This window comes from Camelus bactrianus, chromosome 17 (genome assembly GCF_048773025.1).
Source record: "Camelus bactrianus isolate YW-2024 breed Bactrian camel chromosome 17, ASM4877302v1, whole genome shotgun sequence".
NCBI lineage: Eukaryota > Metazoa > Chordata > Mammalia > Artiodactyla > Camelidae > Camelus > Camelus bactrianus.
Genome location: NC_133555.1, coordinates 31539401 through 31554849, shown reverse-complemented (window position 1 = coordinate 31554849; position 15449 = coordinate 31539401). Strand labels below are relative to the sequence as shown.

The window sequence follows — 15449 nt, the reverse complement described above, 5'->3', positions numbered from 1 at the left end:
CTTTCTCAGAGCATCTGTGGGAATCAATCAAACCAGCACATGGTGACTTAAATATCAATAGTCTTTGGTGATAGATGCCAAGTAAATGTAAGTGCCTACTACGATAGTTTTCCCAATGTCCCCATTTAGATAAACCTTACCTACAATTCCCTGATGTTCTCTGCATCACCCAGAAATACTTTTTGGCTTGAGTGAGGGGGATGGTTCTGAGTCCTATTCAACTTAGGGCCTCCTAAAGGTTTTACTCTGTATTCAGGTACTGTATCAGTGACCGAATCAGTGTAAGAGAACAAGTAAAATGTATTCAAGTCCTCAGGAAGCTTTGGTCCAATGTCCTCTCTCTCACAGTGAGAATTTTACTTCCAGGAGAAGCAGCATGTAAAGGCCAAGTTTTGAACTGTTCTATGTCTGCCTCTATCATAATTAAATACATTTACCCAAGAAGCCCATCTCTTCCAGAGGTTGGTAACTACCCTTCCCTGACCTCATATCTTTAATGTAGATGCTAGGAGCCACCTACATCACTAAACAAAGGCATTTAGGATAAAAGCCCCCATTAATACATTCCCTGCATTAGCCTCCTCAACTCTTCTTCAAACAAGAGGGATGAAAGTAGTTTATAAAGGAAAATAGCATAATTCCCACAAGCCCACAAAATAGTCAAAACGTCATGGCAAATCTTCACGTACAATAAAAGGTTTCCTTAACACATTAACACTAAGCAGTAGGCTTATACTGGTCAGGCAACTTTAAGGTCCAGGAGGATGATATAACCCAGTCACCTGTTTCCAAGCTTGTCAATCCAGAGTCAAAAATGGATTACGGAAAACTTTGACCTTAGGGGCCAGCTGAAGGTGAAATTTAGACAAATGCAGTCCCTTACAATGTACCTCTCATAAATTTAAGAGGCTGATATCTTTGAAAAACAATCTCATGTACCTATGTGCAACATACAATTTTACCCCAACATGGTGAGCTATTATCAGGCTTAAAATCTGTTTCAGAATCACAAGATTCAGCCTGTCACTGCTGTCCAGTCCAGCCCCAGAAACATGATGAGGCGAATGGAGTCTAAATTTTATACTTAAAAAAAAAAATGCCCTATGCCAAATTCTCAATTATCCTCTTTTATGTGACATCTGGGAGTAGGAGCTGGGGGTATATACTTCTTTAATGTAGTTACCTAATAAACTATTAGCTTGGTATGAGAATGCAGGAAATATTATTAAGGGAAACCCTAATCATCTGTCCAATTTAGAGTCATTCTCTCTAGGAGAAAGCTGAGCTTGAATAATCATAGTTGGGCCTGATTCCACCTGATCAGAGACTACTACTTAGGGCTGTGTGTTTCACCTTTCAGGGGCTTTGTCCCCCTCACCTGTGAAAGGAGGTGTTCTAAATTCTATGGTTTCTGAAGAAGTCAAGAGAGAGACAATGTAACATACTCAGTGTTGCATTTGATAAATTCCCTCTTAGAAAAAAAAATCTCATTTTCTTAAATAAGAAAACAATGTTAACTAATTCTGGGTGTTTTTCGTTCCACTGATCTTTAAGGAACTATTTGCCTTAGTGCCTTCACTGCTAAGCTCTCAGGAATATTACTACGCAAGATCTGCCCCTCTGTCTACTTAGTGCTAACTGTTTCCAAGTATCTTATATATGCTTCTCTCCCATGGGCATAGATTCAATCAAAAATTTAAAACCTGGCTCTCTGATGAGTTCAAACATACTAACTTTTACTTAAATGAAGCTTATTTCCAGGTATATCTGGTAGTAATCTAGGCAAAGAGTTGATGTGTTAATACATGGTTTGGTTGGAGGTCTTGAGTTAAGATGGTTCATAAATTGTCGAATGAAGAGAGGATTCAGGCTACAGAATGTCTGACAAGGTCTAGAAAAACAGGTGGGGTGGGGGAGGGAAAAAAGGAAAGAAATCTCCATCAGTTTAAATTTGTAATATTACCTTATATTTGTATAGCTGTTTAGCATTTACCCAATTTGTGATTTTAAAACATTTTCAAATCTTGAAGAGGAATGACTGGTTAAATGACTAGGATAATTAAAAACAACAAAAAACAAAAAACAAACAAAAAAAACCACCACTCAGCAAAGCAAACCATTTAAAGGAACCCCCTATGTATGTATCTTTCCTCATTCCCCATGTCTGGAACAGTACAGCAAATGCTGTTGCTCTATAGTAGCTAGCAGTGCAATCATAAGTGAAAATTCATCTGCAGTTTAATGTCAACTTGAGCTGGGTTAAAAGAAACACCTAAAAGAAAAGCAAGTTAGTAAGTGGGAATTGACTGTAGATTACATTTGATCTAAAGGTTTGACCAAAGAAAAGTGTCCACGTGACTAGGCAAAGACATTTCTAGAATCCTAACCACCTTTTAATCTTCACCCAGCCACTGAGGACACACCGTCACAGAAACCTGATGCTCTACATCACCCCCAAAACACGTTTTCTCTATTGTGCTTCTAAACTATCTGCCTGGAGACACCACAAAAGAAGGGGAAATGGGCTTTCCTGTGGGTCCAGGGAACACCTGCTGATTTTTAACCAACATGAGGACTCTCAGAATGAAAGTAGACAAACAACTGTAGAAAAAAGCAAACAAAAAGAAAAGCTACCGAAGTCTCTCTGAGAACTAATGGGAAGAGAGCATTTCAACTGAAATAGCAACCATCTTTGCGATACTACTTGCAACAGGTAGCCCAAGCTGAGGTCAAGATGGAAAACAATGACAGAGTTCTTAGATCACATCAGTTAAAGAATTGGTATAAGTGTCACACAATGCTTCTAAGAAAGCAAACAGTGTTTTTCCTCCCTCCAACTTCTGTCATAGTTTTAGTGTTCATGTAGTTTAAAAATGGTATCATACAAAAAACCTCATATATGGCTATAAGCTCAATTATCAACAGAGGTAGTAAAACAAAGGAACTAAGAATAGATTTTAAAATGGATCAAAGTGTGACTGTACATTCAAAACCCTAGAGCCACATAATCATCCCCAAAATGAACTGTTTTAATTTTAAAAAGTTTAAAAACACAATGACAATGAAGCACTGATGTGCCTTAGGCTCAGTCCCCAATCAGTGCTGACTTAAAGCTATGTCCTCTCTTTCCAAGAAAGAGAAAGCAGAGAACAAAGTTCAATCTACAATGGGAAGGAACAGAAAGAACAAAAAGAAAACCAGAAGGGTGTTTTCCAGCAGCCTAGATTATTCGTTTTCAGGCCACACCAGTGGAAATGTGTATTCTTCTTATATGAGTCTTTTCTTCACAATCTTAATTTTTTTTAAACTGCAATCTGCTGAACAAGAGATGCCCACATTTTCACTGGCAGGAGAGCACTTCTGTGCAGTTTTTGCTTCCTCAGTGTGGGTCCTCCTTCCCTGAAAGTGCAAAGAGAGCAAGCCGACACCTGCAGGGCCCAGAGCCCCAGGACTATTTCAGCTCCACTTGTAAAGCAGAGCAAAGGATATGCTGCATTTGTGCTTCAAAGATACAGCCCACTTTGGTTGTCTTTCTCAGTTGGCAAATTGTTCATAAAAAGCAAACTTGATCCTCTCTATGTGATGGCAAAGTTTGATGGCAGGGCCCAATTTTAAGTCCATGCACTCTTGAACAGTGGGAAGGGTAAGGAGCAACAGGGCCTGCCCATCAATTTCCTGTTAAAACATAAAATACAAATTATCTATGGTGTACACATTATTGGCAGCTTGATCATGACAGCACCTGTTCACCTTGCTTTGTCAAAATCAGTCCCTGTGCTTCACCTTTCATTACTTTTTCCCTTTAAATAAATATCACACATTTCCTTTTAAAAGCCTCTCATAATCCACCATACTAATCTTCAGAATTAGTAACAGAAGTTCTATCAAGGATAAGAATCCATTTTGCTCAGCAGAAATTTAGTAAATGCCTTGTAACTAGCAACTAAACGTGCCAAAAGAAACATGTTTTTTGAGGAGTCTTTCTAAATCTGAAAGAAAATATTGCATATAAACTTTATGTTTTCCTACTCTGTAACATTCACAAAAGCCTGACAAGCTCTTCAAAGATGTTCAGTTTTGAATCTCCTCAATTATCAAAACAAAATTTATTTCAGTATTAAAGCCAGAGACTATTTCCATTAGAGCCTAACACATTACAGATATTAATTATTTTTTAAAATAAGCAAATCATTAATTTTGGGAAAGAGGGGGACAATTAAGCATGGCATGCTTGATTTTAAGCCATTTAATGCTGGATGGAAACAAACTCTTTGGGAAAATGAGCATGCAATGATAATCTGCTTCAACTATGAAGGAAGTCAGATAAATAACTTTTTATTATATTTCTACTCCTAAAAAGGGAGATAATTTTTTCCTTTTTGATAGAAATATTTCTCCTATGACTTGTAAATAAATTGCTATTACATCCATAGGACAATGGATGCTAAAAAGACACATTACTAAAAAGTAAAGGTCTCTGTGATTACCTGGTCTAGGAATATTCTTGCTAACGGAGCACAGTCGGTGGATCTGATGAACCGCACAACATCTGCCACGCTCCACTTCAGGGGGTTACTGTCCAGGTGAAGCCTTTCAGCAACTTCAATCCTTATTTCCTTTATTCCCCACAACAAAAGCAAATCAAATGGTGGAAGAGCTATTCCATTCTAAGAAAATCTCTACATGAAGTCATAACCCTTTAAGGCAGGATTTAAAGTGGTTTAGGACATGACTTCTCCCAGCAAAGATGGCAAAGGCCCGTACACATTAGGTACTCAGGAAATGTTTGTCTTTTATAATAAATATCAGTGGACAAGAATTTATCTCAAAGTTTCAGCACAAATAATTTAAACACTTTAACAGAGAAACATACTTTTTAAATCTCCCATTTGTTCCTTGGTGTAGTTCAGCACACTATCTGGTAGAGTGCAGAAGTGAATGGGATGGTATTTCCAATGAGAGAAGACAACTAAATTATCAGGAGAAATCATTTACTGCAATCCAATTTTAAAACACTAACTTAACTGCCATTCTTGTAATGTGTATATATAATATGCATATATGAATATACTAAACATATTGGTTTAACCAGAACCAAAAGGATAAATAATTTATTTCTACAAAACCATATATATTATGAAAAATACAAAAAAAGGCAGTTTTTCCTAAACTAAATGACAGGCTATCAATAAACTACCAATGAAACTTTTTTTTCTTAAACCAAGAAGCCATTCGGAGGGAGACCTTCTTCCTGGTAAGTAGCTGATCTCCAAATCATCCTTGAAACACAAATAAATCACTGAATTTGGAATCTTTTAAAAAGAGACCCAGGAAATTCAACTGAAGCCTGTGCTGAAATAAATGTAATGCCAACATCATTAACAATTAGATTCTAGAGGGCAATGATGTCAAGAGAGGAAAAATGACACTGTTGTTTTAAAATGTCTACCTTTGGTGAAGGAGGTTTATTCTCATCATCAGAAAATGAAAAAGTGCGAAGCTCTCTTTTTCTTCTTTGTCTGTCTGGAGGCAGCGATGTGGAGATCTCACTTTGGGTAGGAGAGGAGGAGCATGACTTTTTTTCTGACATTTCTGACTCCTCCTGTAGCTCGTCCTGCTGCTCAGATGTACTGCCCTCACTTAGGGAATCATCATCCCCTTCATCTGGGTCATCCTCATCTTCACCCCCACTTCCCTACAGGACAAGGAGAGAAGTCTCATTGAAATTCAGGGCAAATCAGTTCCTGGACCACAAACCCATATTCTATTGGCCAGAAATCCGAATCAGAAAGACCTGCAGGTATTATTTCTGTCTGTACTGTAAGGCAAGGATCTCCTGGCTTCTAGACATTATAGGTACACCACAGATCTCATACCTGGGGGGAGCCCACTGGGGTATTATCAACAGACGCAGAGGAGCGTTTCTTCTTATGAACAAAAACATTTTTCCGCCTCTTTCTCCTCTTACTGGCTTTTTTCAGGGCACATGCTAAGTTACTATGCCCACCAGGTGGCCTCCCAATTCTTTTATTTTTCTTCTTTCCATAGTAGTGTGCTAAATGTGAATGACAAGGAAAAATGAAGCAGCTTCATTATTTTTATGCACCTCAAACCACAAGAGATTCCACTACCATAGTGGAAAATGGGTACACTGTACCTAATTAGGGTTTAGATTCCATACAGTGGAAGAATCTTAACTGTATAGATTCTAAATGTACAGTCTGATTAGTAATGACAAATGCTAAACCTGAATAATCGTCCCCTATCAAGATACAGAGCATCCCTATCAAACTAGAAAGTCCCCAGGGTCACTTCCTAGTCAGGCCCCCTTACCAGAAGTGACCATTATTCTAATTTCCATCATTATAGATTAGTTTTACCTCATCTAAGGAAACATTCAGTAAACACTTTTTTCAACAAAGCTTCTTTCCCTCAGCATCATGTTTCTGAGTTTCATCTGTGCTGTTGTGTTCTAAGCATGAACATCTAAGGAGTTCATTTCTCTATACAGATGAAGCGCATACCATTGTATGAATATACCAGTTTATCCGTTCTGTTGACAAGTGCCTGGGCTGTTTCCAGGTTTCAGCTACTATTAAAGTTGCAGTGAACATTCTTGTACAAGGCTTTTAGTAGGCATGTCTTTGTTTTCCTTGAGTAAATACTTAGGAACAGAATTGCTGGATCATATGATAGACATATGATTAACTTTTTAAAAAATTGCTAAGTTTTCCAAAAGGGTTATATAATTTTACATTCCTGTCAGTAATGTACAAGAGATCTAGCTGCTCTGTACACCTTTGCAAAGTGTGGGATTGTCAGTCTTTTTCACTTTAGCCAATTCAGTGGATGTGTAGAGATTTCTCACCATAGTTTAAATCTGCATTTTCCGGACAACTGATGCTATTGAGCACACTTTCATGTGCTTATTGGCCATTTGCACATCTTTTCTGGGGGAAATGTCTATTCAAGTCTTTTACTCATTTTTTAAAATGGTTTTTTCCTCTTGTTTCTTTAATTTTTTATTGAAGTGCAGTTGATTTACAATGTTAGTTTCAGGTGCACAGCAAAATGATTCGGTTATACTTATATATTTTCAGATTCTTTCCCATATGTTATTATAAGAAATTGAATATAGTTCCCTGAGCTATACAGTAGATCCTTGTTATTTATCTATTTTATATACAGTAATGTGTATCTGTTAATCCCCAATCCCTATCTTACCCCTCTCCCCACCCTTTCTCCCTTGTAACCAGTTTGTTGTCTATGTTTGTGAGTCTGTTTTTGGTTTGCAAATAGAATTTGCATCATTTTTTTAAGATTCTACATATAAGTGATATCATATGATATTTATCTTTCTCTATCTGACTTATTGCACTTAGTATGATCATCTCTAGGTCCATCCATGTTGCTGCAAATGGCATTATTTCATTCTTTTGTACAGCTGAGTAATATTCCATTGTGTGTGTGTGTGTGTGTGTGTGTGTGTGTGTGTGTGTGCGTGCGCGCGCGCGTGCGCCAGTCATCTGTTGATGGACATTTGGCTTATTTGGCTTGTTTCCATGTCTTGGCTATTATAAATAGTGCTGCTGTTAACAGGTTGCTACTTGTCAGGAAGACTCCTTGGCCACCTGTATGAACAATACCCCTCCTCCTGGCCTTCCTCACTCTCCTACTTTACTCACCTGGCTTCATTTTTCTCCACAGTACTTATCTCTATTTGTTCACTTGTTTATTATCTGTTTCCCACATCAAAATGTAAACTCAAAGAGGATAGGATTTTTTTTCTTTACTGTTGTATTTCAGTGCTAGAACAATGGTGGCACATGGTGGACACATAATAAATACTTGCAGATTGTATAAATAAATTATATAACCTATGAGGTACAATAACTAATTTATGTTTTATATGTTATATATAAAAGCTGGCAAACTATGGCCCATATGTCAAATGTGGCCCATGGCCTGTTTTGGTATGGCTCTCAAGCTAAAAATGGTTTTTACATTTTTTAAAGTGTTCTTTTAAAAAATCAAAATAAAACAAAACAAAAAAGAATATGCAAAAGAGATTATTTGACCTGTTGCCTAAAATATCATTAATTATCTAGCCCTTTACAGAAAAAGTTTGTGTACCTCTGCTATATCTGAATGTCTGCAAAATAAAAACTTTCCAGGATAGAAGGTATGATCAGCTGCTATAGTTAACAAATTTGTAAAACTTGACTCACTATATTTGGTCTTTGTAAGTACAGAGCAGTTCTCAGAACATTTATCCAGAACCATCCGTGGACCAAAGAGATTAGGACAGCACTCCAGTTTGATACAGGTTTGCCGGCAGAATTCAGTCACCCGATCTGCTGTTTTTACTATCTCAACAGTAGCTCGATAACTCTTTCCTTTGTATCTGCCATTGGAAGACATCAGATACAAGTTTATTGGGCTAGTGATTACACAGAGAAAAATCAAGTATATTAACAGTCCCGAAAAATATTTTTACTTCTTGGAATAGTCTATGCCCCTTACAGTTTGAAGACTATGAAAAAAATAAAGAATTTATATTGTACTTAAGTCAAATTTATAATCTAGTAAGTTATGACAACTGAAAGCTGAGTTTTTTATATTAGCAAAATAAGGTTCCTGCTTTCTGTTCCTAAGTTTAAGGTTTTCAAGTAATAAATTCTACACTAACTACTAAAAGAAAAGTGACTTTCATTAAATCTGTCTTTCCCCTAGAGCAGTGATGAGCAGAGTGTGGTCCATGGACCAGTATAACCTGTCACCCGTCCATGACAAGATCAGGTCAGAAAACAAAAGTAAATGTTTATAATCTTTCACAGTAACTTGCATAAGTGATTTTATGGCTCTTAAATCTGATAACAAAAAACTTGTTCCTGTATTTTCTTTGAAATTCTTTATTTCTTATAACCCATTTTTACCATATTTTATAACAGTATTGGCCACCAACAGGATGGCAATGTAAAAAACAAAAACAAAAACAAAAACAAAAACAAAAACAAATCCGGTCCCTTACCACAAATAGTTGAAGCAGCACTGTCCAAGGGAACATAAATATCCTAATATTATCCATAAAAGAACCAATTCTGTTACCTGTTAAGGACAAATAAGAATAAAGGGCAGAGGGGCCCACTCACTTGGCCTTTAGGACTTCCCCACATCCATGCCACACAGAGTCTCTGTCCAGCTGCAGCTCCCGAAGGACACGACTGGGTTTATAGGCTGCATTGATGAGTAAAGTGAGGACCTGCGCTCCATTTTCAAAGCAGAAATATGGGTTGGGAAGGGGAAAAGCAGACCATTAGAACCTTGCCATCCCCTAGAATGTCACCTAGGTGGTTAATGCTAGTCATATTAATTAAAAAAATTAATAAATAAAAATACTGAAGATACGACAGCTGACCAAAGCTGCAAGTAAGACAGTAATGAGACCCTCTTAAATATTCTAAACATTATGGTCAAGAGAAATAGGCACCACAAATTAAAAATTACTCTAGCATATGCTTCCAAATCCTTCCCCCTTCAAGGTACACACAGAAGCTCCGGCCTACCTAAGGCTTCTGAAAAGTTCAATAACCTCACATCTGTTACCCAGTGCGGCACCCGGCTGGGCAGCCCTGGAAGTCCAGCAGAAGCGTACACAGCTCTAGCGTGGTCCTGGGTTAATGCCACATAGCCTCTCAGGCTTAAGACTACTCTCACACGCTCACTGCTGCACGGTCCTCATGAGGTCTCTGATGGAACACTTTTCTACACTGACAGAGGGGAACCTGCTAGGTGAAGAACTGCCCTCTACAGAGCAGAAATAATTACGTGCCCAGTTCATTGTCCAATACATGAGGAAAGTGAGTCACATTTGATAACACCTAGAGCCGTCACATCCACGGCATGTAGATCCTTATATGAATGAATCCACGAGACTGCTGTGAAATTCCCAAGTTCTTCTACTCTAGACAGGAACCTTACCTCTCTGAGGACCAGGACACAGTTTCCGGGTCCCACACATTGAGGCAGCTCTGCAATTCTTCCTTTGTTAAGATATGGCCCTGAGAAGCAACGGTGGTTGAAGTATATCTTTGGACAGCAATATTTTCCATTAATCATAACTAAGAAATGAAGAGAAACAAATACTCAGAACAGAATCATCTTTTACTCCATGTTTCCAAAGTTGGATTAGTGGGAGGAAAAACACAGATATTCACCATTATATAAAGCTATGAACTACCTATTTTGAAGCTTAACACGTTGTCTGAGCATGAAATACCTAATACTCACAACAAGTCTATTACAGAGCTATCACTTTGCTGAAATCAAACAACATTCTTAATTACTGCAGATTAACTCTTGGTTAATGCAACATTGTTCCAGAGCCCCAGGCTTCTATCACTACAGGAAGTGGAGGATTTACTTCAAGAATTCATGATGATTCCTGAAGACCAACTAACTATTCAATAATCTATTCTGGAGTATCTCTAGGGAGTAATGGTGAATATTATCCAGAAAAACAATTTGTCCTGTTAAAACCACCGAACTAGTGTGTTGGCAGCCTTTGATGATGTGGGAACCCTCCCACCTCTGGGGTTCCTCAGAGGGCTTAAAGTATGCTGTGACCACATCTTTAAATTCTTTAGCTATTATGGGGTATAACTGTGAACACTGTACTCCAACAGAATGTTTTTTAAATCCTCTCATATAAGTAGCTGGCAATTGAGCTACTAAGCGTAAAAAACTAAAACATCTGTTTTAGTTTCAGAAACTAAAACATCTTCGTTTTCATTTTCCTATAAGCAAAGAGAAGCTCTTCTGATGGATACTGCCCTGTTAATCCAAAGGAAAGATGTGTTCACTGCCCACTGCTGTTAGGACCCCACAGCACACACTGTTCACTCTCTAATTAAGAACTCAGTCTTAGCACAGCAGTCAGCATGTCAGCACCCACTTGTCCATTTTGAACTCTAAATCCAGATCCCCTTCTGGGGAGGCTCCCTGCTACTGGAAATGTTGGCAGTTTACAGTTCTCAGTTTTAAGTCTATCCCAGAATTACCCTTAGTCCAGAACCGCCCCTCTGTAGGAGACAGCCACTGTGCCCAAGGTCCCTTTGTGAGATGGGGAAGGAGCAGCAGCCCACTTCCAAGAACTAACCCGTGAGGGAGTACAGGGGTGCGGCCACCACACTGCCACGGGAGAACGGCTCTACACCAGTGCTAAGGCTCCCTGTGGGACTGGACGGGACTTCTGTTACAGCTGCATCATGGCTCATCTCCCTCTGCCCAATCCTGTGTCCTTTGCTCTTCCCAGGAGTGTTCCCCAAAGCTCCCCACCTCAATGAAACTCCTGCATGCAAACATCAGAGTCTCAGGTTCTATTTCCAAGGTAACCTGACCTATGACAAAACCCAAACCAAAAAGAATTTGGCTATGGTCACAAAAGATATTAATGTCTTAATTCTGTAGTTTCAGTAGGTATTAGAATGGTAATACATCAAAAATAGGGAGTCTTACAGCCCTGATCCTCTATATATGACATAAATAAAAGGCAGTGGGTATAGAAGAGATAAAATGATAGGTTTTGAACTTGAGAAAAATTTGAGTTCCCTTTTTGACTCTTCTACTCATAAGCTGTGTGACCTCTCCAAGCTTTGGTTTCTTTTCTTTTCTAGGCATTTACTAAATACCACCCCAATGCCTAATCCATGCTAAAATACGTAACAGCCAAGATGCTAAGCATTATAAAACCAGCAAATGATAGTCAAAAGCAGTTCCAACGAGAGACTCCTGGACAAAAGTCTCAGGCCTCCAGCAAGGATCCTTGTCTTATTTATCAGGCATTGTCTCTGGGACAATCTTTTTTTCCAGTGTTTTATTTTTTTCTTTAATTGTGAAATACATTTACAAAGTGTGTACAGCATACAAAGGTTTTAAAGAAGAATAAATATCTACTTCTCAACCATCAGGCTTAAAAAAAGAGCATGACCTGGAAAGCCTCTTTACTTAAACACAGGGATGATAACATTGGCCTCCAGAGCCTTTAACACTGACAAGTTATCAGTAAATAATAGCTAAATTATTATAAATGGACAGAAAAAACAGCCTAAAGATAATTATTAAGCTAAACACATCTTGGACCATTATAATTCTTTAAAATCACAATTAAGAGACCCCTCTATAAAGCTATAGCCCATAAATCAAATATATTGTTTAATCTATTTTTAGAGACAGTCCATTAAAAGAAACTAAACATCCTCTTTTCCATAAGATTACAAGCAGTTATACCTGAGTCTGTGGAGTTCAGCTCCTGATTCTTCAGACCCTCATGGACAGTCCTCGAGGATGGTATTCTGGGCCAAGAAAATACAACAAAATAATGAGATAATCCTTAAAGTCAGTAAAATGTGAGGATTAGTTTCCTTCAAGTCTAAGAAGAAAGCAAATGTGGCAGATTGCAAAATCTATAACAAAAGGTGCTTCCTTGATCACATTTTTTTTAAAAAAACAAACCAGCAACTGTCTTTAAAACTGTGTGCATATTCTACAGGGACAAGTCTATAGACAGTGCTGTGACAATGCACGTTCAAGTGAACTTTCATCCATGTGAGCAACAAATTATAGAATTCCTTGTGGGATTCTTAAACCACAAGTAAAATACAGATGGTCCCTGATTTACAGTAGTTCGACTTAATATTTCAACTTTATGATGGTGCAAGAGCAATATTCATTCTGTAGAAACCATACTTTGAATATTTTTTGTTTTTAAATTTTTATTGAAGTATAGTCTATTAGAATATGTCAATTTCTGGTGTACAGCACAATGTCCCAGTCATGCATATACATACATATATTCATGAATTTTGAATTTTAATCTTTCCCCTGGCTAGCGCTGTAGAGTACAATCCTCTCTCATGACGCTGGGCAGCAACCCAGTCAGCCAAAGACCACAAGTGTAAACAGCCAATACACTTACAACCATTCTGCTTTTCATTTTCAATACAGTGGTCAGTAAATTACATGAGTAGTCTTAGTACTATATGATTTTGTCTGACTATAGGCTAATGTAAGCGTTCCAACCATGTTTAAGGTAGGCTAAGCTACGATGTTTGGTAGGTTAGGTGTGTTAAACACATTCTCAACTTAAGATACTTTCAACTTAAGATGGATTTATCAGGACATAATCTCATCATAAGTTGAGGAAGATCTGTATTCATTTTTTTAAGATGAAGAACAGAAACTTCTCAGGCCTGCTTCCTTCTTCCAACAGTTTCAAAAGTAAATACAAATTAAGTTATAAAAATACAGAATTACTCCATATGCAGCAATCACTGAAAATGGCTAATTCATCTTTAAAATACTTCCTGACTAAAACGTTGGATTAGTCTCGACAACTAAGTCAAGGAAAAACCCAAAGCCAGTATTTTTTCACTATCTTCTCACTTCTCTACCTGGGACAGAATTCCGTAGCCTTTCTCTCCACATCAGTTATCATATTTATTATTCACATAGTCACAAAAGCAGCTATAAATTCTACAGAATTTGCTGCCGACTGAACTGAGTCCCCTTAAATACATATGCTGCAGCCCTAATACCCTGCCCTCCTCCTTGGCTGTGTCTGGAGATGGGGCTTTTAGGCAGTAAATAAGGGTAGGGCTCTAATCCAACAGGATGGTGGCCTTACAAGAAGAACAAGGAAGATCTCCTTCCTCCTCACCACGCCACGTGAGGACACAGCAAGAAGACACCCATTGGCAAGGCAGGAAAAGAGCTCTGACCAGGAACCAAATTGGGCTGGTGCCTTGATCTTAGACTTCCAGACTCCAGAACTGTGAGAAATATGTTTCTGTTGTTTAAACCACCAGCCTCTGGTATTTTGTTCTGGCAACCTGAGCTAAGATAGAATTGAAAACCCAGTTTTTAAAAACACACATGTACACACAGAACCATTGTATTTTTATGGCACCACTAAATCTTTGCTTCTCCAAAGCGTGGATGAAGGAATGCTGCAAAGGGCTCCTTGATGGGACAGAGGCACTCCTCTGGGTGTGGCTTTTCTTGCAGAGTTGTTGTCTTCATCTTGTTTTTTCACTGTGACAAATCATATCCTGATTCACAATCTTTGCTCTTTCTTAACAAATACCAGCATAGAGACTTTCCTCTCTTACTCAAATGTCTTCAGGGTCCAAAAGCCAAAGAAAACTCAATTTGGGGAATATCCTGAGAATGCACTTTACCCTTCTGTATATAACACTACCTTAGAAAATGCAATACTGTAAGGAGAAGTATGTAAACTATTAAAAGCTGAATTAAAGGATTTTGCTTCCATCTGAGAAAATAGATGAGGAGATACACTCTCTGAAAAAGTTACTTCTTTTTCTAGAATCTAACTTTCAAATGTCAATTATTCAAACATACTATTATATTACTTACTGTTTTTCTGGTTGAACCACTGCAATTTTCCTCTGTTTGTTCACTGTAAAAAGAAAACAAAAATATAAATAACAAAATAAACAAAGGAAAAGTTTCTTACACATTAAGCTAACATTAGCACATAGTTGACCCTTGAATAACATGGGTTTGAACTGCATAGGTCTGCTTATACGTGGATTTTTTCTGCAGTAAATGCTGTAGTACTATGCAGTCTGCAGTTGGTTGAATCCACAGATGCAGAAACGCAGAGACAGAGGGCTGGCTATGGCACTTGTGCATCTGCAGATTTTGGTATCTGTGCTGGGTCCTGGAACCAATCCCCCACGTATACAGAGGGACGACTACACACAATTTACTGGTCTTTAGTATATTCAGAGTTGGGCAATTATCACCACAATCAATTTGAGAATATTTTCATCATCTCAAAAAGAAACCTGGTACCTGAAGCAATCATCTTCCCACCTTCTTCCCACCCCCGAGCCCTAGGCAACTACTCATCTACTTTTCCCCTCTCTAGGTGTGCCTGTTCCTATAAATGAAATCATACCACACATGCTCTTTTGTGACCGGCTTCTTTCACTTAGCATATTGTTCTCAGTTTATCCATGTTGCAGTGTGTATCAATACTTCATTCCTTTAGATTTCTGAGGACTACTCTGTTGTATAGACACCACATTTTGTCTATCCATGCATGAGTTAATGGACATTTGGACTGCTTCCACTATGAACGTTTGTGTACAGGTTTTTATGTGAACATACGTTTTCACTTCTCATGAGCCTGTAACTCTATGTTTAACACTTTGAGGAACTGCCAGATTGCTTTCCAAAGCAGCTGAACCATTTTATATCCCCACCAGAAAATGTTCGTAAGAGTTGACTGACCCAGGGAGGCCTGAAAATATTATTTTGGGTTTTTGTATAAAGATACATCAATACTTATTTATAGTACTGGCTAGTTAAATATACACAGAACCAGGTTTTAAATACAGTTGACCCTTGAACAACACAGAGGTTAG

General features: G+C 38.1%; 1 protein-coding gene across 11 annotated transcripts in view; it reads right to left on the bottom strand.

The window, feature by feature from the left end:
• Positions 1-3008: 3008 nt before the first annotated feature.
• The window catches only part of SFMBT1 (Scm like with four mbt domains 1), a 98608-nt gene continuing 86167 nt past the window's right edge, over positions 3009-15449 (bottom strand). For 10 of the 11 annotated variants that reach the window (XM_074344675.1, XM_074344674.1, XM_074344672.1 and 7 more), the window contains 9 exons: positions 14434-14476; positions 12289-12359; positions 9982-10121; positions 9153-9262; positions 8229-8404; positions 5877-6055; positions 5450-5695; positions 4488-4616; positions 3009-3675 (listed from right to left, as the gene is read on the bottom strand). In XM_074344675.1, coding sequence (XP_074200776.1) covers positions 3535-3675; positions 4488-4616; positions 5450-5695; positions 5877-6055; positions 8229-8404; positions 9153-9262; positions 9982-10121; positions 12289-12359; positions 14434-14476 — 1235 coding nt within the window. In that variant the 3' untranslated portion in view covers positions 3009-3534. The remainder of the gene's footprint in view (positions 3676-4487; positions 4617-5449; positions 5696-5876; positions 6056-8228; positions 8405-9152; positions 9263-9981; positions 10122-12288; positions 12360-14433; positions 14477-15449) is intronic. The other variant, XM_074344676.1, reaches the window with a different exon arrangement.